The following is a 24,973-nucleotide window of genomic DNA, read 5'->3' on the forward strand; positions in this document are numbered from 1 at the left end:
TGTGTGTGGTCTTTGTGTGTGTGGTGTGTATGTATGTGGAGTGTGTGCACCTGTGGTCTTTGTGTGTGTATGTATGTTTGTATGTGGAGTGGGTGTATGTGGAGTATGTGTATATGTGTTTGTGTATGGAGACCGGAGGTTAACCTAACTCTCATTTCTCAGAACCTGTCCATCTTACTTTAGAAGACTAAGACTCTCACTGTGACCTGAAACTCAGCATGAGGTAAAGCAAGCCCCACAGGCCACCTGTCTCCAAGTCCCTAGTGGTCACAGGTACATGTCATTGTGTCTGGCTTTTTCATATTGGTCCTGGGGATCGAAATCTTTATATTTTTATTCTTTTGCAGCAAGTACTTCACAACCTTTTCTGGCCGAGAGTCTCTGAAGACAGTGGCTGCCCACCTCACACCAGTCAGCTGCAGCGGCCACTTGCTAACAGAATGGAAGCAGTCTCTGGTGTCCCATGGAGAAATCGGGGCACAGTGCATTGTTGGTGAAACGGGCAGCTGCTCTGGCTGGCAGAGGTGTGATTGCGGTTCCCCGTGACAACAAACAGAATTAGGATTAGGATTCAGCCATTCCATTTTTTGGTTTTTACCCAGAAGAATCCAAAGCAGGGTCTCCAGGAACTCTCTGTATGTCCATGCTGATGGTGGCATTTGTCAGAGCAGCTGAAACAGAGGCTACTCACATTCCACAAGGGGGTGAATATATCACAGGGTAGGGTCTAACCTTACAATGGAATATTATTCAGCTCTGTAAAGGGACATTCACATGTCTGTTGTATCCTTGACGAATCTCGAGGACATTGCTGAGTGAAATGAGCCAGTCACAGGACAGACTCTGACAGGAGGTCCTCGGAGGTGTGCAGGTCACCATGACAGGAAGTTACACAGTGGTCTCTAGGGCTGGGGAAGTGGAGAGTGACGTGAGCATTTAGTGACGTTTTCCAGGATGAACAGTGTGAACGTGTCCCACACGACTGAACGGTTTGCGCACAGGTGGCGAGACAGTGTTTTGTTACCCACATTTCCCCGTGTGAACATTAAAGTTGAGCAGTGGAGGGCTAGAGACCTAGCTGAGCAGACAAGAACGCTCACTGCTCTTCCACAGGATCCGCGTCCAGGTCCCAGCACCCGCATCTGTTGGCTTACAAACCACCTGTAACTCCAACTCCGGGTGATCTAGCATCCTGTTGTGTCTCTCCAGCCTGCAAAGGCATGCACATGTATGGAATATGCGCGCGCGTGCACACATACACACACACACAAATGATAAAAATAAAACTTTAAAAAATCATCACCTGTAGGGGTTTCATGTTGCTTGGATACTTAGAGGCCACTTTGGAAAAGATACTGACCAGCCAGGGCCTGGAATTCAAGCCTAGGCTGCCATGAGCCCTGGGCTGACTGATACAGTTGGTATGGAAACTATTTCCTAGCAAACCTGTCTCCTCTCTCCTCCAGGAGCAATGTGGGCATCCTGGCTTCTCCCGCATGGCACTGCCCTGTTAGTGGGCATGCACTTCCCCAAGGTTAGAGCCCCAAGGTTTCAGGGTTCAGTTTACATGTATCCCCAGAGGCCTATTCAAACTCTAATCTTCCCAGGTGTCTGTCTCTGTCTCTGTCTCTGTCTTTCTCTCTCTCTCTTCCTCTCTTTCTCTCTCTCTCTCACTCTGCTTCCTGTTTGCAGTTTAGGATGTGAGCTCTCAGCATCCGGCTCCAGCCACCACGCCTGCCTGCTGCCACGCATCCTCGCCAGCGTGGTGGCGGACTCTACCCCTTTGGGACCATAAGCTCAATTAACCCACTCTGCTAACAACGCCTCAGTCCTGAGCTCTTTATCACTACAGAAATGAAACTAACACAGTCACTTTTTGTTTGTTTATTTGCTTGCTTGTTTTCCTTTTGCAAGTGACCCTATCCTGGTGTTATGATGTAAAGAGCCACAGGTAACACCCTGATGTCTGCACTGATGGGTGTTCTCCTGCCTCATCTTTTAGAGGCCCCGTGACAGTGGCAGACATCCTTTGCCATTACTGCTTAAGAGCCACCCTCTCTGACCACCATCCTCTGAGGTGAGTTGCATGGAGCACAGGTCACATGATCTAGAGCACACAGCTGGTCAGTGGCACAATGACACCAGACTTGGACGCCAGGCCTCAGAAAGTAGAGGTCAGAAGTGTGGGGCTGCAAGTCCCGAAGTCACCTATTTTGCACTGCGGGTGAGCGAACTGGCTTCCTGGAACTCCAGTTTCGTCTGCAAAACAAGGATCCCTTCAACCTTACAGGTCACCCCACTCCCCACCCCCAGACAATGGCCAGAGCTGTTCATCTTAGGGCATCTCAGCAGTAGTGAGACATGTGCCTTCCATATCTCTGGGCGCCTCAGCCGTCCTTGGCTGTGAAAAAGGTGCCACTCGGCTGTCCTTTCTTCTGGCTGGTCATTTTATTTTCCGGTGGAACTGTTCTGAAGCCTGGAGGCCCAGGCCTAAAACTTGTAGGGGCTGACTGTACTCCAGCTGGGAGCTCACAATGCTCCTGGACAGACACCGGGGAGCTCTCCTTGCTGAGAACACCTGCCCTGGGAAACCAGGCTGTTCCAGGTTGGAGGGGAAGGGGGAAGCGAAGGGAGGGAAAGGAGAGGGGAGGGGGACGGGAAAGAAAGGGGAGGGCTCTTCCTGGCCTGTTCTGTAGGAGGAGCAGGGAGGACATTGAAAAACATAGTGGGGGTCAACTGTCAGCAGTGGGGGCAATGGGGCGGTGAGTACTCTCCAGAAGCTCCAAAGCATCATGGGACCCAAAGCAGATGTCTGCTTGATAGCCTGGTCTCATCTATAGGCAAGGTCACCCAAACTCAACTGTGCATCTGGAAGGCAAGGAGGGGACAAACAGAGGGAGGACATAGAGAGACTTGCCCGTGAGCGTCAGGACAAGGAGGGAGAGGGATGGTGTGTCTAGGGTGGTTGTGGGGGCTCTGCCAGAGTAGAAGGGATGAGGGCAGGTTGGTCAAGCTGAGAATGTGTTAGGAGACAGCCAGGCTTGCCTGGGTGGTGCATGAATGATTTGGGTCCTGAGGCCTACAACTATCAAGAGAGGACTGGAGGCAGGAGCCAGAGGCTCAGAGGAGACAGCTGGGTGTGAGAGAAAGGCATGAGTGTTGGTGTGTGTGTGTGTGTGGGGTCCGTTTATACTCAGAACTTTCTCTATGTTGAAGCCATTAGCATGTGGGCAGTCTTCTGTAGGTGGGGTCATTTGCATGCAGGAAGCCATCTGCCTGTGGGCTGTACTCTGGTCCTAAGGAATTGAGCTCTCTCCCTGGGGAGACTGCAAAATGTGTAGAAGCCAAGCTTGAGCTTAGAGAATGCTTGCAAGTGGACAGAAAAGTGCAGGGCAGCTCAGAAGTTAGGACCAAGAAGAGATGGCTGGGACTCAGCAGGAAACCTACCAGTTCCTAGGAGGGAGAAAGGAAAGGTGACGTCCAAAGTCAGGGGGTCATGCTTTCAGGGTTACCTCTTGGAGGCCATTATGTCCCCGGTGGATACAGTATGGTCTTTTGTGACCTTGCTTGAGTAGAGATATTTGAGTGTGCACTGGAAGCCCCTTCCTGAGGTGGTGAGGGCATAGGAACTGGCTGCCCACAGAGGTGCTCTCAGGATGTGTGTCTCCCTCCTGAGCCTCAGGTCCCATGTGACTTTGTGCTTCCCCGTTCCCTTCATAGGACTGTCCTGTATCTCATGTTTCATGTGCTACCTTCATTAACTTCCCTGGCACTCTGTGGGGAAAGAGTGCTGCTATCTTAGGGTTTCTATGGCTGTGATAAAATCCTATGACCAAAATAACTGGGGGAGGGAAGGGTTTATTCAGCTTACACTTCCACATTGCTGTTTATCACCGAAGGAAGTCAGGACAGGAACTCACACAGGGCAGGAACCTGCAGGCAGGAGCTGATGCAGAGGCCATGGAGTGTGCTGCTGACTGGCCTGCTACCCCTGGCGTGCTTAGACCGCTTTCTTATAGAACACAAGACCACCAGTGCAGGGATGGCCCCACCCACAATGGGCTGGGTTTTCCCACATCAGTCACTAGTTAATGCCCACTAGGCTTGCCTAAAGCCTCATCTTCCCACTGAAGCATATCCATTCATTCATTCATTCATTCATTCATTCGTTTGTTTTTGGAAGCATTTTTTTTTAAATTGAGATCCCCTCCTCTCAAATGATTTTAGCTTCTGTCAAGTTGACAGAAAACTATGGAGTACAAGTCTGCACACACTGCTCTCACCAAAATATATTATCGGTGTCAGAGCAGAGGCAGAAGCAGGTGGATCTCTGAGTCCGAGGCCAGCCTGCTCTACAAAGTGAGTTCCAGGACAGCCAGAGGTACACAGGGAAACTGTCTGGAAAGACATAATAATAATAACAACAACAACAACAATAATAATAAAAGAATCCTAGTTTGGAGGATCCCCTCTCAGGAACCATAGAGCAGGGAGTCCAGATGTAATCGGACTGTGGCATTTTATGCAGCTGTGAATATTTACTGTATGAGGGAAGCATAATTAAATGTAAAGAAAGCGGAGGGACCTACACTATTCAGTCACTCCTGTCAGAGTGTTAGAAACAGGAAAAAAATAAACAAACAAAACAACCCAGCTCCCAGCTTGAGGATCTGGACCAGGCGGGACTGGTGTGCTCTGTTGATGATCCAGAGGGGCTCCCACCAGGAGTACTTGTGTGCCGGTCCGCTGAGTTACACTCGTGGTTCATGAACACAGCACACATATGTACACACATGTACAATGTGAAATCTGTAAAACAATCAGAGATCTCGTCCCACCAGACAGTTCTCAGCACTGTTATAGATGAATGTGGTGGTGACGGTCTCCGGTTTGGCAGGTCCTGGTTTGACTCCCAACCTTGTCACTCCAGGCTGGCTGTTAGATACCTTGGGGTCTCAGGTGCATTGCAGTGTCATGCCCTCCTCCTAAGGTGGCTTGGGCATGTGGGCTGGTTAGTTTTAACTAACAAGTGACACTACCTGGAGTCCCCTGGGAAGTAGAGGAATGGTTTAGATCAGATTGGCCTGTGAGCTTGTCTGTGGAGTACTGTCTTGATTGCTACTTGTTGTAGAAAGACCAAGTCCTCTATGGGCGTTAGCATTCCGTAGGCTTTGCCTACACAAGAATGAAGCCAGCTAGGAAGCCAGCCGGCAGCGAGGGTACATTCGTTTTCTCTGCTCTTTTCTGGGACCAAGCTCTTGCCTCTGACTTCCCTGCTGTGAGAGACCGTAACCTGGAATTGTAAGCCAAATAAGTTGTTTTGTGTCAGGGTGTCTTCCCAGCAACAGGAATGAAGCTAGGCAGAGTGGTAGGACGTAGCAGATGACAGGGACTCTCCTAAGCTTCCTGCCTTGCCTCCTTATCCTGGGGTCACCTCCCTAGGATCTTGGCCTGCAGGAGACCGCCTTGCTCAGCAGCTGCTGCAGAGGAACTTTTCCTTCCTGATCTGTCAGTAAACCTGAAGGCCTGGTGGCATCTCTGACCCTTCTCTCTCATGTGAGCCGCTTTCTCCCATGTGCGGATGTGGAAGGGATGTGCTCCTTGTGGGACAAAGAGTGGGCAAGAGGAGAGCTGACACCAGGAGACACTTGAGGGGTTTCTGGAGAGTTCTCTCTGACCAGCTCTTGATCTTGATCCCTTTTGGTTCGGGGTGGGGCATGAGCTGCATGGTGTGGCAGCTTTTGGCATGCTTCTGTTCCCACCTGTGAGGTCGATGCCTCTGTGTGAGGCATTGACACCTCTCTCTCTCTCTCTGTCTCTCTGTCTCTCTGTCTCTCTGTCTCTCTCTCTCTCTCTCTCTCTCTCTCTCTCTCTCTCTCTCTCTCTGGTATCATTTACACCAAAGGAATTGGCAAACCCTTCTGAGAGCCAGTAATATCACCAGCCCACCATGACCAGACACCTTTAATTTTTAAAAGCATATTCGGTCATTCTTCTATGCAGCCAGGAATGAGACCACTGTCTCATGTTGTCCCAGGACAGATCTAGCAAGGTGCGTGTTCACCAGTGACAGTTACCTAGCTGTAACATTATCGGTCGCTTATGTGAATTTGGTCTTGCCCGTCACAGTCCCATTTTCCATCTGGTGAAACTGAGTTCCGTATGGAATGTCTTGAATCTTTCTCTTGCCACAGCTACTTCGGTGGCCGAGGCTGGGTTTGAACCCAGTCCTGAGCTGCTAGGACTCCAGTCTAGTGAGGCTGTTGCCATCTGTGGCTGTGCTTCGTCTCCCCGAGCAGGCTGGATACAGAGCCATGCTCTTTCTGTTCAAGATGGCTTTGGGGTCTTAGCCTGTGGCCATAAAATCCACGGTGTGCCTACATGGGATGGAAGGTTGTCATGGAGACTGCATAGGCGGTGTCTACCCAGTTCAGGCCAATGGCATGAACAGAAAGGAACCAGACACTAAATCGTTTCGGTGCTGGTCTGTTTTCTTCCCCTCCAGTGGAACACGACAAAGAATTCTTCCACCCTCGATACCACCATCGGGAGTTCCGGTTTGATCTTTCCAAGATCCCCGAGGGAGAAGCGGTGACCGCAGCTGAATTCAGGATCTACAAGGACTACATCCGCGAGCGATTTGACAACGAGACCTTCCAGATCACGGTCTATCAGGTGCTCCAGGAGCACTCAGGCAGGTAAGTTCTGCACCTGTGTGGGAGTAAGATGCTCAGCTGCAGAGGAAGGAGTGGGTGACAGGCTGACGTGGGGGCGGGACATCCTGTGGCTTCTGCTATAAGGCCCTGGTCCAGATGACTGTCTTAATGGTGATATGTGAATGTCCCTTTAAACCATGACACCATGCAAACCTGGGCAGGGATATGGGAGTCCGGGAATTCTGGGAACCTTGAGACTGTGCCTCTCTGAACAGGACTACATGAACAGGCTAGGTATGGTGCTGAGTTCAGAAAGGGAGGGGGCAGGAGAGCTGGTGTTGATGGTCCTTCCAGTCACTGATCCAAGCCCTGGATGATGTCAGACAGCCAGGGAAAGTAGCCATTTATAATCAAATGCTAAGGGAAGAAAAAGAAGGAGGAGGAGGAGGGGGAGAAGGAAGAGGAGGAGAAGAAGGAGGAGGAGGAGGAGAAGAAGGAGAAGGAGGAGGAGGAGGAGGAGGAGGAGGAAGAGGAGGAGGAGGAGAAGGAGAAGGAGAAGGAGAAGAAGTAGTCCCAAACCAAAAGCAAACAGCTGGAGAACTCTTGCTATACAAGAATTGCTAGGTCAGGAACCAAAGTTTGTTTTGAAAGACTTATTTCTGGAGATTCTCTCACTTCACAGAAAGGTAAGGAGCTTAGAGATGATGGTGGCCAGTCCCTCAAATACATCCAAAGTTCCAAGAGTTGGCATGGCCTTGGTTGCCTTTCTTTGTGCCTGGGTTTATGTATTCTGAGGCTGTGGGACTTGTATTGTCCCCACAGACTCTGTGGCACAGGAGTTAGTGGGAGAATCTTCAGCTAGGATGGGGACAGTGACAAGGGAAGCCTCGTCCTGGCACTGCTGCTTGGTAGCTCATCCGAGTGGCAAAGGAAACGGAATTTCTGTGATGTTTCTATGTCTTGCACCCAGGCGACACTTCACATACATGCTAGCACTTTGGGGTAACAAATCTGGGAAATGGGCAGAATGTAAGTGTCCTAAAATCACCCCAGAAGAGAGCGCACATGAGGACTTGGCCCAGGTTTGGGAACTGGAGGCAGACCAGGCTTATAGAAAGACTTCCTGATAATGATTTAATTTTGAGCTGAGTCTGGTGGTACCCAGCTACCCAGGGGGCGGAGTCAAAGGATGTCGATCTTTTAGCGATGCCTTGTCTCACACTGAAAAGTAAGATAGCAGGTCTGGGGCCAAAGCTCGCTTGCCTAGGATGCCCAGGACCCTGGGTTTAGTCCTCTATAAAGCAAGAAAGGGAAAAAAAGTTTTAGACAAGACACACGAGAAGTAGCGCTGAAGAGAGAAGCAGAGGCTCCTGTGGAGTTGAGGCTCCTCAAACGGCCGAGTCCTCGGTCCCCTTCCTGGGTGGCATCATCCGCTCCCCGTTTCTCTTTCTCTGGAGGAGACACCACCACCCACTCTCTCCTGCCTCTAACTGGGGGCAATTTGCTTGACATCTCCCATGCTGGCTCTTTCAAATCCACACAGTCCCGTGGCATGGGCCATGTTGTGTTGTGTTGTGTGTCTCACCTATTTATAGTGACCTCCATTCTGCTGCTCTGGATGGTGCTGTGTGGGTGGGCGGCCTCACTCCTGAGCGTGTCTGCCTGACGTTCTAGAACTGCGGGTATGTTACATACGTGTGTGCACGTGCACAGCCACGTACTCACACATGGCCTTCCCAGAGGTCACCAGGCTTTCCCCGCCAACCAGGGAGGAGAAGGCTGGTCCCCTCACACACTCAGCAAGGCCTCCTACCAAACCGTTTTTGATCCCTCTGATAGGTGACAGATAGCATCCTGGGGTGGCTTTAATCTATGCTTTCAGCTCCCACTGCCCCGAGCCAAGCTCAACCCTGCAGGGCTTTCTTGCTAGAGAGGCCAGCAGTGAACTCTAGGGCAGGCAGGGCACAGGAAGGAGCTGGGTGGCTGGGGGCAGGAAGGCAGCCACGTGGGTCAACTCTGAATCTTCTCAGGAACTCAGATGCCCCGTGGATCTTAGCTTGGTCCTTGGGCCCAGCCTCATGAAGAGGACATGGGCTGTCTTCTGGAGTTCCAGCACCTGCTGTGCACTTGGGAGCATTTTTACCCCAGGACTCTTGTTTCTTTTCGATGACTGGAATTGAATCTGAGCCTCGTGTAATCTGGGCAAGTAAGCGCTCCACCCCCAGGCCATCAAGACTCTTAGCCAGACCATGTGTTTTATCTTTCTCGAAGGCTGATGGCTTAAGGTAAGGCACATACCCAGAGGTTGTTTGACAACAAGAGGGGCATCCACTTGTGCCCGGGGCTCTTGGTTGGCTTCCAAACCTGCCTCTCAGAATGACTCACTGCCACATAGTGGCATCAATGAGTCCTGCCCAGCCTACCTAGATGGGTGACTGGTCATGTGCCCACTCTTCTCCCATCTCTCCCTGTAAGAACATGTGCCCTCCTGGTGGTTGAGGATCGCTGGGTCTGGAGGTCACCTCTGACGCCGAGCTTCTCTCGACTGTGAAAAACTCACTTCCTGATACCACAACCTTGCATGCTGTTCTTCCTGTGCAGCGGGTGTCTGTCCTGTGCCTGTGAGCACCCGTCGTACCCTGTGGTGTAAGGTGATGGAGGCCAGGGGCCCTCGAGGTGGGTTAGGTGGCACTCATGCAAGTCAAGGCCATGAGATGAATGAATGAAACAGAGTTGAATGAAACAGAGATGAATGAAACAACGGACTCCATGATTCATTTTTCAGCCTTTTGTGTGCGTACAAGCCAGATGCTGTTCTCAGAGGTCAGGCAGTGGGAATAGATGGAGGAGGGGCTTCGAGAGCATGAACGCCATGTAAAGTTTTTATTGTGGTGCGTCTGAGTTCGCCAGGATGTGACCATGACTAAGTCCCACGAATGGCAGCCCAGAGCAATAGGGCTGGATTCCCTGGAGCCTATAGCTTCAGAAATAGTCAGTGGTGTGTGTGCGTGTGCGTGTGTGTGTGTGTGTGTGTGTGTGTGTGAATGTGCTCTTCTTGAAGGTTCCTGATGTGGCTTTCAGCTGTGGGTGATTTTAGGCTCAGTCCCCTCTGAGCATGACCCCGACTGTTTCTGCCTGGGCTCCCCCTGTGTCTCCTGTGTCATGAGGGGTCCATCCTAATCTGCTTTGAGTTCCATTAACTCGTCTGTCTGCGGAGACATTAGTTATTAATGAGGATGGTTCCAGTGACAGGTCACGGGGGGCTAGGACGTGAGTCTCCTTTTTGGGGTACAGTTCTACTCATAGCAGGGTGAGAGGAGATGTGAATTCAGGAGGAAGGGGAGAGAGAAGCTAATGGCTTGGAGCTGTGGCTGAAGGTGGTGGCATGACAGGTATCTGCTTTGTGGCCACCAATGACCTTAAGGTGTTTGAGTGACAGGAGTTCTGTCAACAGAGGACAGAGGAAGAGTGTCACCAGAGCAGCCAGAAGGGCCCTATGGTCACATGAGACAGCATGGAAAGACCTGTCACTGCTAGAGCGGATGGACCACTCAGGCCTTGCAGAAAAGATAAGGCTTTGTGCGTCTTCTCGCCGCTCCTGAGATCACGTGAAGGGTCCCGCCATTTCTGGGAGATAAGAAGGTATGGATTCTAGTTGACAGAGTAACGTGTGGTATAGAAGTCTTTAGCTCCCTGGCATGCTGGTGTCAAGGGTGGCTTATTGATGAGGACCTGCCTCTGGGGACGGGGCTCCTTGCTGAGCGGAGAAGGGGACACAGAGCCGCTGGAAGTATATGACCTTGAAGGAGAAGAGTTGATTGACAACAGGAAGGCGGGATTAGTGGACTAGTAGGTGTTCTTCTGAAGCCCCACAGGCAGAATCGAGACCCTTCTCCTGAAGGGAAGGAGCTTTAGCCCGAGCTTTATTTTCTGAGTTAACTTTGTTTTCTTAGTTGCTTTTGAACCTGGGGCTTCTCTGGAGGCACAGGGTGGTGGTGGTGGTGGTGGTGGTGAGCCAACCCAGCTTTAAGAACATGGATTCAAATTCTGCTAGAGTGATCATGACCTTGGAGACTCAGTTTCCCCTCTGAGAAGGAATGATCACGGCATCTCACTCCCAGGGTTATGGAGAAGGTTTTTTAGAGAATATTTTCCGCAGTAAATGTTCACTAAACGCACTCAGTAATGGTCTCTCTCACTGTAGGAGGGAGAGAGTTCTTAGCTTCAGACTTCCACAGAGCTGCCTTCTTCTCTGGGCTTCCGAATACGTGTATAATTTAAGCATAAGAAGATGCCTGGGGACAGAGGCCTGAGCCAGGTAGAGATGCATGGCTCCTTTACATGTCCTCAACTGTGCCTCTTCCATCACAAGCCTCCTGCCTGCCCAGACCTCTGAGGAGCCCAGTGCCTGCCCCTCCCCCAACCCCCAGTTCTGCCACTTCCCTGGGATCTGTGCTTAGAGAATGTAGTTCTGCTGCCTCAAGCCACCCAGCTGCTCAGGGCCTGGACATCTGGCTTCCTGGCAGGCTCCAGGGACACTCCAGGGGTGCTGGGATTAGCCAGCTGTGGGCTGGCCTCAGCATCTCTCCCCTGTGGGAGTCTCTTTCCACCAAGTCCTCTTGATCTGTTGGAGTTGGAGGACTTCCATGGTCTGTCCCTGCCTCAAGCCAAGCTCCAGATAGCTGGAAAGGCTGGAGAGGTTTGCCACAGCCGCCCTTGGCCAGCTGTGGGGAGCCAGCGCTCAGAGGTGGGCCTGGAGATGGGTGGGTTCACTCTGGAGGCTTTGCTGGGGTTGATACCCGAGGATCAGGAGCTTAACCTTACTTCCTGGACTCTGAGCCTGGGGCTGGACCAGCCAACTTCCATGCTTGTTTTTGCAGGCTGGGGGGGGGGGGGTCGCACGAGGCACTCCATCCCAACCTGTGCTCTTCCTGGTTGCTTCCAGGCCTGCTCCTCCTGCACTGGAGGGCTGTGTTTGCACCAGGAGCCTCAGGAGGCCAGGCCCTGTTACCCCCAAGGTCGAGACGTTGTCTGCAGCTGGTTGAAAAATGTCCCCTGCTCCATCCCAGGGTCTTTGGCTGCCAGGAGGGTGACCTCAACCTTTCTAATGCTGGGATTTGGATCAACCTCAGCCCGAGTCACTATGAGGGAGAGAGGGCTGTTTTCTGTCTGTCCTTCCAGAGAGATATTTGCAAGCAGAGGAGGCCAGAAGGGTGACTTACTGGCTCCCTCTTTAACCTAGTCCAGCCCTTCTTGTTCCCGAGTGCCCGTAGATGAGGACAGCAGCCTTCTCCAGGACATCTGGCTTTTGCTTCTCACTTAGAGGAAGTATCACATCCAGAGTGCTCCTGCTGCAAGAACAGCTACCCACCTGCCCACAGCTCTTCCCTGCAGCCTGCTGCATCTAACATCCAGAATGCTCCTGCTGCAAGAACAGCTACCCACATGCCCACAGCACTTCCCTGCAGCCTGCTGCATTTAAAGTCTGAGGCATTGCCTTTCCCCCTCTATCCCAGGGTGAGCAGGTGGAGCGTGACCTCTTATCCACACCAGGATGGGTCGTGACTCTGTACCTCAGGGCATACATGGAGGACAACAGGGCTTTGCTGCAGAGTTTTGCTGGGGCCAAGGGCAAGAGAAAAGGTATCTGGTCCCCATATCCCACAGTGGTCTCAAGATGACCTCTGGGGTGAAACCTCACCTCACCTCTGTGGAGACTTTCATGTGGACATCACTTTGGTTGCAGGCTCAGAATTTGGTGACCATACTATGGAAGGCTTTCAAATAACCATGCTCAGGCACAGTACAGAGACATCACTAGCACCAGGGCTGGGACATTTCCCTTTTTGGGTTTTCTATTTGCAGTAACATGGTGGATATTTCACCTCCACACCGGGCCTCTTCCACAGACTGGGTGACTCAGCTGAGGTCACATGGTCAGAAAGTGGCAGAGGGGGGACTTGAACTCAGGTCTCTGAGACCGTCCCACCTGCACTACTTGCATTCTGAGCCTCGGTGAGATTCTCAACCATGGCTATGCATTATCATCAGTTAGGTTGATCAAAGACCCGATAAAGCTGCCAGTGTGGGTGGGCTGAGCTGGGTGTTGACATTTCTTGAGATAGCCCACATGTTCCGGGTGCCAGGCTTGGAACAGGCAGCTGCCATCTTGGCCAACTCTCATGTCGGATAAGTAGAATATGGGCCATTCCTGCTTCAGCCCTGGTTATCGATGGCGTGTTCCCTTGTAGACTGCTCTCCTCACAGGACAGAAACCCATTCATCTTCCAGACTCCGACTGTCCATCTCGCTGGCATGGGGGAGGGGGGACTAGTTGTGAGTGGGAATCCTTCCAGAAGATTCCAGCTTTCCTCCTGCTTCTAAAGGCCTATGTGTCTGCTTTTTGTGTCTCCTGGCTTCTGCCTCTTGCCACCACACCTCAGCACAGGGGCGTAAGCTTGAGATTTGAGCTGCCTTAGCAGCAAGCACTATGTAGCTGCAGTACCAGTGCTGTTCTGGAAGATCCCAGGAGAGGGCCATGAAGAGTCTGGGCACCTCTCCTTGAGGCCCCTCTCTCTGGGTAACACTCCAGACCACAGCTCTGAACCTTGGACAAGGAAAGTTTGGCCCTTGCTGCTGCTTGTTTCCTCTCAGGGTCCCCTCACTAATTTGCATGGATCACTCTGGAAGAAGCTTGCATTCAGTGCCACCCAGCAGGGAGGATGGCAAGCCACTGTGTCCAATCTAGTTAGTTCTGGAAAGGCAGTCGGCCGGTCTTGTTCTGTGTCCTGGAGCCAAGTGCCCACTGGCTTCCTTTCCTGTGGTCTGAGGCCAGCTGCTGGGCTCTGGTGGCTGTTTTGATCTGTATGTTTTTCCTTCCTTCCATCATTCACCCACAGCCCAGCTTCTTGGGCACTGGGTGGTGGCAGTTGGGTGTCAGTGGTAACAGGGCAGATCTGTGGGGCGCTCGTGATAGTGTCCTGCAGAGCCGGGGCTCCGCAGGGTGCTTAGCAAGGGGTCTCATTTTCTCAGACTTCTCCCAGCACGGAATGCCACAGAATCAGTCTGGGCAGGGGTCCCCAGTCAGGCCCAGTGTCGTTGTAGACCTGGGCATAGGAGGGCTACTCTCTGCTGCAAGTTTGAGATACAGTCCTCTGCCTCCTCTCCCAGGGCTCTACCTCTGTGCCAGAAGTGGTAGCTGTCCCCCCCGAGCAGCAGTGATCACAGAATCTGCCTGTGTGGCTACAAAACCGTTGAGGCTTCCTCTTCCCCCACGTTGCAGAGAGATGAGGCACGTGACCCAGGATGAAAGCTGATGAGGGAATCGTGTACATTCTCACACAATTCTGTGAACTGGGTGATATGGATCAGCCAGATTTCCACTAAGGAAACTGAGGTAGAGAGGACAAACGACCTTCCTGGCCTGTCCTAGCAATGCTATGAAATGGCCTCCTCTGCCACCCGCAGCCACCTCTGGGTACACGAGTGTGTGGAGTCAGTGACCTACTGTCCTGGCAGAGCCTCGTAGGGCTCTGAGTGAATTCTGAACTAGAGGCTTTCTGTGAATTAGAGGCTTTCTGCAGGAGTGAAGTCTAAGGCACACAGTAGGCGCTCAGAAAATGCCTACTGTGGGAATAGCCTGGCTTCTTGCTCTAGGGCCAGGGCCTCTTGTGTGAGGTGTTGTGCGCCCCACGGACATGCCCACGAGTACCTGCTACATGCACAGGGACCAGGGCATCTGCTCATGAATTGGTCGGTCCACCCAGCACGCTTCCCAGCTGCCGTGCTCTCATCCTTAACTCAGCATCTGGGCTCAGTTTCTAAAAAGTGAAAACTGCCTGTAATTATACTGCGCTCGCTTCCTTCTTCATGAGTTTTGCTCTGATGATTGTAATTATATTATGCAGACCCCGGGGGGCCCGCCCCGGTGTCCAGGGGCTCGGTGGACTCTCACTGACAGGGGCGATGGCAGCAGGTGCTGGGGCCCTGGGTTCTTGACGCTGGACTGCATCTGGGGACAGTGAACTATAGGATCCCATGTATCTGGATAAGTTGATCAGACACTTGATTCCGGAAGGGCTCCGTTCTTGGATTGGGACCTCTGCCTGCTTATAGGGACCTATTTTCCCAAATGTATTAACATATGTGTTTCATATCAGGGCCTATAACTGCTTTAGCCTTCTTGGCGGGGGGAAAAATGGGAATTAATGTTTTTCAACTTGCTTGCAAGCGGTCATCTGTAGCCGGGATCACAGACGCCTTCTCGGATGCTAATGTTGTGTGGACTGAGGAAACAGGTGTTGTTTCCGAGCCGAGCCGTTGACTATTTCCACAAAGGCCTCTGCTGTCTTAAACCCGGGAGCAGTGAACGTCTGAGGCTTCTTCAAACTCTGATTTCTTCCTTCCTCCTCCTGCTGTCGTGCCCATTGGTGCCATCTTCTTTCTCTTGGGCTCGACTAATGGATCACAGCACTGCTTCCTGCAACCCCCAGTGCAGCTGCATGAGGAGAGAGAAGCAGCCATTACTGACTAAGTGAAGCTGCCAGTGAGGGAAGCTTGCTGGGCCCTGGTCTCAGGTCAAGGGTTCTCCAGGGCCAACGGTGAAATGTGTGTGTGTGCATGCTCATGAGAGTGCATGCGTGCCATATATACCTGTGCACGAGAGTGCGTGTGCATGTGTGTCTGTGTGTGTAAGCATAAACCAGAGAACGTAAACCAGTGTCTTTCTCAGTTATGCTCTGCTTTCATTTTCGGATATAAAGTCTCTCACTGAATCTGCAGTTTGGCTGGTCTGCCTGGCCAGGGGCCCTCGAGTCTGCACATCTCAGCACTGGGATTAAGGTGCACTTCCTTGCCTGGCTTGCTCTGAAAGCTTAAGGACCTGAGCTGGGTCCCCAGCACTCTCCTAAGCGCCATTTTCCCAGCCCTGAGGTGAGGGTTTCTGAAAGGTTTCTAGGATAGACCCATAGGAATATAGGGGGAGGGGCTGGGAGGGGAGGGTGGTGCTGGGCAGGGTCCCCAGGGGATAGCTCTGGTCCACTCCCCTGCTGGGGGTGGCCGTTCATAGACAAAGTTGCATCCCCTCCCTGCAGTGCTTACACCTCCATGGGGCGTCATTTCAGGCAGGGCTTCTAGCTTTGGTGCTGTGGGCTTTTGAGCCTTTTCTAGGGTGGTCGGTGGCCTCTCCAGACTCTGGCACACCTTGTAGCACCGAGGTGCAGAAACAGAATAGCCAGTGGACTCGTCTGTAGGGGCAGAGTGGTCCTGGTGAGTGGGGATTCCAGTTCACAAAGAGCCAACAGTGAGACCCCTGGGGCCTTGGTGCCCAGGTGGGAAGGTCCAGAGGTGTCAGCCTTTGGGACAAGCCCCTGTGGAGGTCTCAGAGGTGTGCCTTAACTCTGTCACTTCATTCAGACCTCCCCTTCAGCTTGTTCATGCCTCCCTATGCCTGCCTTGCTGCTAGGCGCCGACTGTTTACAGCTCCTGAATCTACTGCTCACGGAATCCCATCCAGATGAGAGAAGAATCCAGACCGTTCTAACCCAAGAGCCTCGTTCACAGGATGTTCAGGGTCTGGCTCTTCACACCTAGCAAGTACCTAAGTATGAACCAGTTTTCTTAGACATTCCTTTTCTTTGCTCCCTCTGGCCCTCTGTCCCGCTTCCTGAGGCCCCGCTTGGCCTCATCAGTGGCGAATCTTAAAGCTTGGTCAGAAGCACACTGTCAGTCACACAGCAGTGCAGGTCTATGTGTGTCTAGTGTATGAGTTTATTAATAATATTTGAAAGCTGCATCAGTTTCCTTGGTGTGAGGGTACTTAAGTCACTGGCTGGTGCTGTAGACTTGAAGACTGGGGCAGGGGGTTGTCTGTCTGCTCACCCCCACCCCCAGGCCCCTTGGTAAGATTTACACAGTGGAAGGACTGAGCCACACTGTTTAGCCTGTGACACATCAAACATCATCACAGTAAGACTATGACACCTTGGGAGTGTCCCCTTTCCGCAAGAAATTGTGGGGAGCCCTGTGGAGATTTTGAGTCAGCCCCGTGTCCTCTTGATGGACCTCTGTCTGGACCTCTGTCTGCGGCTGGTGGCCCAGAGGCGGCTCTTTCCAGACTTGCCCTGGTCACCACATTTCTGAAATGTTACAGGCTAGTAAACAGTGTTCTTTGTGGCCTCTGGGCGCAGTTCTCGCTTCCTCTGTGGGTCCTGGGGATCTGACTCAGGACATCACACTTGGTGGCAAGTACCTGAATCCACTGAGGATACTGTGGTCTTCACACCTGGTCGTAAGGCTCAGCGGCAAATACAGATGTCTGCTGAGCCATCTCACTGCCCCAGGTGTCCCTCAGGTAGCATGGTCCAGGTGAGGCAGGTGTAACTGTCTGTTGACCTTATATACCTGATAAACTAATGGGCCTGTTAACTCTGATATGGTTTTGTGTATGCCCATGGGTGTGCATGTTTGTGTGTAGGTGTGCATGTGTGTGTCGAAGCCAGGACAACCACAGGTACCATCCACCTTATTTTTGTATTTTGACTTAAAAGCTTTTCATTGGCCTGCAGCTCACTACGTAGGCTAGCCTGGGCAGCTAGCGAGCCCCAGGGACCTGACTGTCTTTACCTCCTCAGTGCTGGTATTATAAGAATACACCTCAGTTTGTACACAGGTACTGGGGAATTGAGCTCAGATCCCAGGGCTTCTGCAAGGCAACTTTACCAACCGGTTCATCTCCTTAGCTCTCTGAGGTGGTTTTGATACACCTTCATGTCCACATGCTCCTGACTTAATTTGATTACTTGATAGTTGGTAATATCTCATTTACATAAATCAGTTGTTTATGGGTCTGTGCGCTCATGGTTTGGGTTGTACGGACCATGAGGAGTGTTGACTTGCAAAACTAAGGTTTGTACTCTCAACAGCCTCCGTTCATGCCCTGAGTGGTGGGAACTTCTGTCATTCTGTTAGGGTAAGATAAATCTGAAGGTGAATGGACTGTCTACACAACAGAGGGTCTCGGGGCAGGGTGCAGCCTGCCTTCCACAGGCCTGGCATCGTTTGCTTCTGTCTGTAGCTCCATGCACCACCATCGTCAAGTCCATTTTCTTGCTGGACCACGCTCCCTTCCTCTTTCGGTCTCTGGGTTTTGGAATCTTAAAACAGTCTGTCTGTGGTTCTTTTTTTCCCTTAAGGTTGGAAAGGTGATGCGGTGGGAAAGCCGTCAATGTCGGCTTCTTGATGACTTGATCGTCCGTGAGGAGAGTGAGGTTTCCTTGACCTATTTCAGGCTAGAGCTGGAGGCTGCAGGAAACGCGGGCGACCGGCGCAAGTCTGGAAAGGTCCGCCTTTGCACCACCAGCAGCCATCAGGGGTCCGTCTAGGGGACACGGAGCTGACTCAGAAGCTCCACGAGGCTCCCCACAGTTTATTGAGGGGGGCTCCCAAGGTCTTACTGTGATGGTGTTTGATGTGTCACCGGATGAAGAGTGTGGCTCAGTCCTTGCACTGTGTTCAAGCGGATCTCACCAAGTGGAGTGAGTGGGCAGCTCCTCTGCCCCCAGTTTCCATGACTACAACAGCCAGGGTCTCTGCAGGAGGTGGAAGAGGATACCCAGAGTCTCTCCTTAGTCAATGTGGGTGATCACCCTGGGATTTGGGAGTCAGCTTCCAAGGGGCTCAGAGTAGAACCAGTAGGCAAAGGTCCCAGGGAATTAGGAATCCATTCCATATCTGGGGACACTTGTGAAATTCAGAGAGAAACTGTCGCTCTTTTTTTTTTTAAATTTTTTACATAGATATCCATTTTGTGTATTTACGTATCTGTTGGGCATGTTTGTGTGTGTGTGACCAGAGGACAAACTGAAGAATTTGCTTCCTTCCTCCTGGGTGGGTCCTGAGAATCAAACTCAGGTCATCATGCTTGGTGGCAAGCCCCTTAAGCCGCTGAACCATCTTGAGGCCCCTCAGAGCCTTTAATGTACCTATGTGCAGTATGACATCTCTGAAGATCAGCATGCTTATTTCACTTCAAGGCCTGTTAGCCTTTGACCCTCTGCTAATGAGACACACTTGGAGACTCTGGTACGTTCCATACCCATCTTCTTGCAGACAGGCTCTGGAAGTCCTGAGCATGAATGGCCTCTTGTTGCCTGCGTGTAGCCCTTCTTCTAGTCACTGTGCAGGATGTCCCGGGCCCTCCGTGAATGCCTGGTGGGCTTCCTCGGTGGGCAGCCTGCCAGTCCTGGGGTACATGGGAAGGCCGTGGGTGGCCCCAGCTCAGTCTGTGGTAGGAGGGGTTGTGGCTTTTCATCTGTTTTTCCACCTTTCTCCCAAACGACTTAATTTTGGTCTTCCTGGATATGTAAGGCCTCCAGAAAGTAGTTTATAAAAAGCATCGGCCTCTCTGACTTCATCCGCCCAGTCTCAGGGACGCCAGGATCATTTAGGTCCTTGTCGGAAAAGCAGGGCATTTCCTAACACTGAGGTGGGCAGCTCCAGGCGCCTGGTGACCCGACCCTGCAGGGCCAACTTTGCCTCAGGACTTTGATCTGCCTTCTGGGCCTCCCCACAGCCTGGAGTGTGCGTGCTGGGCTGGCTCCAGGTACAGCATCCAAGCGCCTTCTCTCCTGACTCATGAGGGCTGTACCCACATGACATCATGCTAGCCTGGGAATGCTTGTTCGCTCTGTTCCCTGCCTCTCTTTCTCTCTCTCTCTCTCTCTCTCTCCCTTCCTGCCCCCACATCTTGCCCAGCAGAATGAAGGTGTGGAAGGCTTAGAGGGTGAGGGGGATAACCGGCAAAAATTCTGCCCCTCAACATGCCTGCTATTCTCCAGTGCTTAGCAACTGACTCACAGTGGCCAGAAGCCTGCAGGCTGTGGCCCCAGCTACCTGTGTACCCACCGCTGCCTGCATCCTCTCCTCATTGGTCCCATCTCATGTGTAGCCCTCTCTGTCCCTTCTGTCAGAAACACTTGTGTCAACCCTCTTGTCTATGATGGTCTATACTGGTTCTGTTCAGTCTCCTCTTGCCTTTCAAGGGTGTCCCCTTGAGCCTTCTTCCCACCAGGTCTTGTGCTTTTCCTTTGCTTGTTCATAGATCTTTTCTTCTAGATGCTTTGTTAGCATTTTGGTCCCCTGATTTGTGTGTCCTGGCCGGGCCTCTGATCCTCAGACCCCATTCCGGCTGCCTTCGTCCCCTGATGCTGATGCTGACTGGGTTGCTATAACAAGGGATCACACATTTAATGGCTTAAATACAAACTCTAGGGCTGAGGAGATGGCTTAGCAGATAAAGACTTCGATGCATAAGCAGAAAGACCTTGATGGATCTGGACGCTCATCACACAACAGGAAAGCTAGGAAGTGCTGGGCAAGTGGATCCTCCTTTAATCCCAGCATTCAGTGGGTAGAGCCAGGTGGATCTCTGGGAATTTGAGGGCAGCCTAGGCTACACAGGGAGACTCTGTTTCTTTGTTTTTGTTTGTTCTGTTCTGTGTTAAAGGCGGCACATGTTAAGACGTGAATGTATAATCCCACTGTGGAGGGCAGAGACAGGTGGATCCTGGGATGCTCGCTGGCTAGCTAGTCTGGTCAATCCCGAACATGAGACTCCAAGTTCGCAGAGAGACCTTATTACAAAACTAAAATGGTATATCTATTACAGAGGAAGATACCAGATGTCTGAATTGGACTGGGGGTAGTGTTGGAGACTTGAGTTCCTAGCCTTGTCTGGCTTCTAGAAGTGGCCTCTTTCTTGGCTGAGGGTGGTCCGCCAACAGTCACACCATGTTGATGTCTGATTCTCCACTGTCTCTTTTAACTAAGGATGACTCTGGGGTGTCTTTGGACCTTGCAAGTGGCAAGCTATGCCTGAGAGACCCTGCTGGCGGTGGGCTCTGCTTGAGAGACCCTGCAGGTGATACACTGTGCCTGAGGGCCCCTGGAGGAGCTCCAGCTGAGTCTCAGGCTGTGATATTGGGGACTCAGGTGATAATGGGGAACCCCCTCAACTTTGAAGCTTGAATTCAGGGCGTGGAGTCTGTTAAGTATGTACCCTACTACTGAGCTATGCCTCCCACACACACAACCCATTCCCTGCCCCCCATTTTCATTTTGAGGTAGAGTCTATCCAAGTCGCACAGGCCAGCCTTGAACTTCAAATTGTCCTAGTAGTTGAGATTGTAGGCCTACACCACCATGTGTGACTTTGAGGACACTCTTAATCACTTCTCTTTAAGAGTGTGGCAACCACCGGAGTCTCCCTCCCTTCCAGCTACAGTCAGCAGCATTGGTACAAACACTCCCCATTTTCAGCTGCAACTAAGACGTCTTGCAGGAACTTCAAGGTCCTCCTGGGCCCTCAAGACCCTGGGTGCTAGACCCTCTGGCAGGAATCAAATAAGGTATGTTCCCCAAGGTGGGGACTGAGTTCTGAAATAGGTCTTCACTTGTGGTTGAGTGCCCTCAGACTTTCCAGAGGGCCCCCTGGGTCTTTTTTTTTTTCTTCAAGAAAAAGACTATCCTTGGTAATCTTGATATGAAGGCTTGCAGGCATCCCCACGGGAATGGTTGAAGGTTCCTGGGGTTTGCAGACTAGAAATAGCCTCAGTGTAGTCAGAAGTCCCAGACAGGACACTCCATCCTCCCACTCTGGAGATTGAAAATACCCACTTTCCATGGTGGTAGAACTTTCCAGGGGAGGGTTTGTTGAGATTCCTGATGTGTGTGTGGAAGGCAGCTCCACCCACTTCCCCTCCAGGGTTAGGTTTCTGCAGTTCACAGGTTTCCTTGGGAGGAGGTGCCCTGGACCTGCAGCTTGCAGTCCACAGCCAGGGAGTTAATTATTAACATCGCAGAGCCTGCATCAGGGTCAGCCCAGGGTCACACCGTACAGAGCAGGGCTCTAGGGAAGCCTGGGCTTCTGGAGGGGAAAAGGTGACCTTCTGTGTCTTGATGCTGTGCGTGTGTGCATGCATGTGTGCATGCGTGTGCATGTGTACACACGCACATGCTACCGTGCAGCCCAGAGGACAACCTGAGACGAGTTGAGACTCCCACCTTCTAGAGTCCAAAGGGTCCAAGCAGGCCTCCTGGGTGGGGGCTGCAGACTTCAGGAAGTTATTCCTGCAGGGGGCGCTGTGCCACGTGTCGTGCACCCTCACCCTTGAGTTTTATACATTTGAAAAGACAGAGCATCTCTCAGCCCTCATCGGTGAATCTTCTTGTTGCAGTTGATGGAGATTAACGTAGAGACCCACAACCACCTGGATCCCACCCTCTTCTGGTGATGTCTCTGTCCTACACAGTGCAGAGAATGACAGACACCATGCAGGATCTAACAGATCCCTGCATCCCCCTCCCTCCCTGCTGAGATGTGACCTAGGGGTCAGGGGATGGGGACAAGGCTTAGGGATAGAGGTTCTTAGATTTCTTGTGCCACATCTAGTTCCGCCGTGTACAAAGCTTGCCCTGGAGCAGTGCCACCATGTCCCCGTGCCCACGTGTGAAATGGAAACTGTATCTGCTGTCTGAACTCATTACATAATCAGACCTGTAGCAGTCCTGCGTTGGCCTCCCGGGTGCTGGGATTACAGACGTGTGCCACCATGCCCAATGTGGGAGTGACATCTAACATGACTGAGGGCTGGGGAAAGTTCAGAGTGCCAGGCTTGGGAAGCACCCAGGCTTCAGGAGTAGTGAGGATAACTGAATGCATGTCTGTTCCTTGGGGCCCAGCACTTGCAGGTTCCCCATCTCTTCACTCAACCTGGGCTGGGCAGACAGCCGTTGTGCTCTAGGTAATGAAGAATGTCCTGGAGGCCCATTCATGGCTCTCTGAGTTCCTTTGCCATGCTATGAGGCAGGCCAGGAATCCACTTTCCCACACAGTTGGGAAAATGCTGTTGGGTGGGTACCTGCTGTCCCTTTCCCGTGGTCCTGCATCTGTTCTGGTGAGGTATCTCTACACCTCCACCCCCCATTGTCCCTTCAGATAAGGTGTGGCTCTTCTATGCATGCCTGGGATATGCTGCCAACAGAGATGGCTATAGGGATTGTCCGTCTTCTTGGCGATCCGGCGACAAGTCACTTCATTTGGTCTCAGTGTCCTGGCTTTTCATGAAAGAAGGCTTAGCAATCCATGGGCAGGAAAGTCTGTGTGAAGACTTCCTCTGCCCGTCAGTCACAGGCATGGTTTCCCGTGCCAGCATCCGTTCCCCTCTCCCTGCACATCTGATATTCCCAACAGTGTCGCCACCCTGGTTTCTCAACTCGTGCTCGGAGCAGATGTCCCCAGTTGACTTGGAGTGACATCTTCAATCTCCTCTCTGTCAGGGTAGCGAACTGCTTCACTCCAGGGAGCCATCCAAGGTCAGGGAAGCCATCAGGCAAACTGGAGATGAAACCGGCCAGATTTCCCTGTGTGTGGCTTTGAAAGCTCTGTAAGGTATTCCCCCAAACAAGTTCTGAAGTCACCTCTAAAGGGGCCTCCAGGTAGGAGAAGTAAATGGATCTTGAAGAAGAGGCTATTATTGTTACTCAGTTTGGACTTCAGAGTCTAACTTAGGGCTTGTGACTCTAACAAAGTCTAACTCGTGGCTCTAACAAAGCTTCCTTGCCTCCATAATAATTCACGGAGAGGACAAACTACTGCAGACCTGAAGGCCCCATAAGGAACAACATAGGCTCTTCCCCGGTGTCTGGTTTCCTGGTTTAAGATGAGAATTTGTAGCATTTTAGTTTGTTTATGATGTTGTAATAAATTTCCCAAGACTTGGAAACTTACAGGAACAGAAACTGTGTTCCTAGCTGTGGAGGCTGGAGGTCAAGGTGCTAGTGGGAACTGGATCTGGTAAACGTTACTCTGTTTCAAGATGGCGCCTTGTTGCTCCGTCCTCACACAGTGGAAGCCGAGAAAGTACAAAGGGGCTCGAATGCTTTCCTTGGAAACCTCACACAAGGACTGATCTAGTCCCAAGGGGGCCATCTTCTTCGGCTAGCCAGCTTGGACAGCTCCTCTCTTAATATTGTCACGTTAAGGATTAGCTTTCAACGTCAGTTTGGAATGAGGCGTGACTCTCCGGTTGGAGCAGTGATGTAATTCAACGTTTTCTAAATTAGGTGTGGGGGAGTGTGCATCGGGACCACCCGTATTTCCACCTATGGTCCTGGTGATGTTATCCTTGTCTGGAGCCCCCTGCCCGCCACCACCAAGCCTGGACATGTGACTTGTCTAGGCCGCCTAGGTTCTCTCTCCTTTGGTGACTTTGATCCGTGAGACGACTGGTTCCCTTGCCTCGGCGCTAGCACTCTGAGTCTGGTCATGTCCATGTTTGGTTTCTGAGTGGCTGTTAAATTCCCAGAGCAATGCTGGTGGATTCTAAGTGGAGACAAGTCAAAAACACTGTCTACGTGTCTAGGTACAGCTTAGCTTCTCCACTTGGGTGTGTTGATGAGCCTGGTGGCAGCATAATGCATTATGGCTTCCAGCAAGGAGAGAACTTGGAGACCTCTGAGATACATGAGACCGATGACTGGGAAAGGCCAGCACTTTAGTAGGAAGAGGAAACTGGAACCAACAAGAGACTCTTCAGATTGGCATCTGGTGTTGGCTCCGGCTGGAGTTAGTGGAACACACAGCAATGAGTCCGATTTGTGAAAGGCTCTGAGAGTTTAGAGGAAGTCCCGCCAGGCCTGCCTTCTGCATCTCAGCCCTGGCCACAGAGATCTCCTCAGTAGTGTGGCCAGGATCCCCAACTCACAGGGTTGTCGGGAGGACCTGGTGGCAGGAAGCTGCCTGAATTTTCTTCCCCGGAGCCAAGCCAGTGCACTGTGCTCAACCAAGAGTCGCCATATCTGAGGGCTTTGTGTATGAACAGTGAAAATGTTTCCCTGTTCTGGGAAGATGGTAACCCCAGGGCTGGTGGCAGCTGTGAGGGGCCCTGGGAAGGGCCCAGGTTGGAGAAGAGCATCATTACTTCAGTGCCCAGCACAGCATGGGGGCTTTAGTATTTTTAGCTGACCACTGAAGGGCTCAAAATGTTGAAACTGAATCTCAATGACTAAAAATTCACAAGATCTGTTTTTGAATACCTTATATATTGTGTGCAAGGGTGGCGTGGTGCTCATCTACCCATCCTGTTCCACATACCTACACATCCACCACCCTCATCCATCACCCCATCCATCCATCCACTCATCCATCATCCATCCATCTATCCATCATGCATCCATCCATTACCAATCCGTTACCCCCATCTACCATCACCTATCCATCCATCCATCCATCCATCCATCCATCCATCCATCCATCCATC

General features: G+C 51.8%; 1 protein-coding gene across 1 annotated transcript in view; it reads left to right on the top strand.

The window, feature by feature from the left end:
* The window catches only part of Bmp7 (bone morphogenetic protein 7), a 71,781-nt gene that overhangs the window by 19,535 nt on the left and 27,273 nt on the right, over positions 1–24,973 (top strand). The window contains exon 2 of the mRNA XM_028769631.1: positions 6,506–6,698. Within this exon, the coding sequence (XP_028625464.1) occupies positions 6,506–6,698 (193 nt within the window). The remainder of the gene's footprint in view (positions 1–6,505; positions 6,699–24,973) is intronic.

The sequence above is a fragment of the Grammomys surdaster genome, unplaced genomic scaffold (genome assembly GCF_004785775.1).
Source record: "Grammomys surdaster isolate TR1022 unplaced genomic scaffold, NIH_TR_1.0 193, whole genome shotgun sequence".
In the NCBI taxonomy this organism is placed as follows: Eukaryota; Metazoa; Chordata; class Mammalia; order Rodentia; family Muridae; genus Grammomys; species Grammomys surdaster.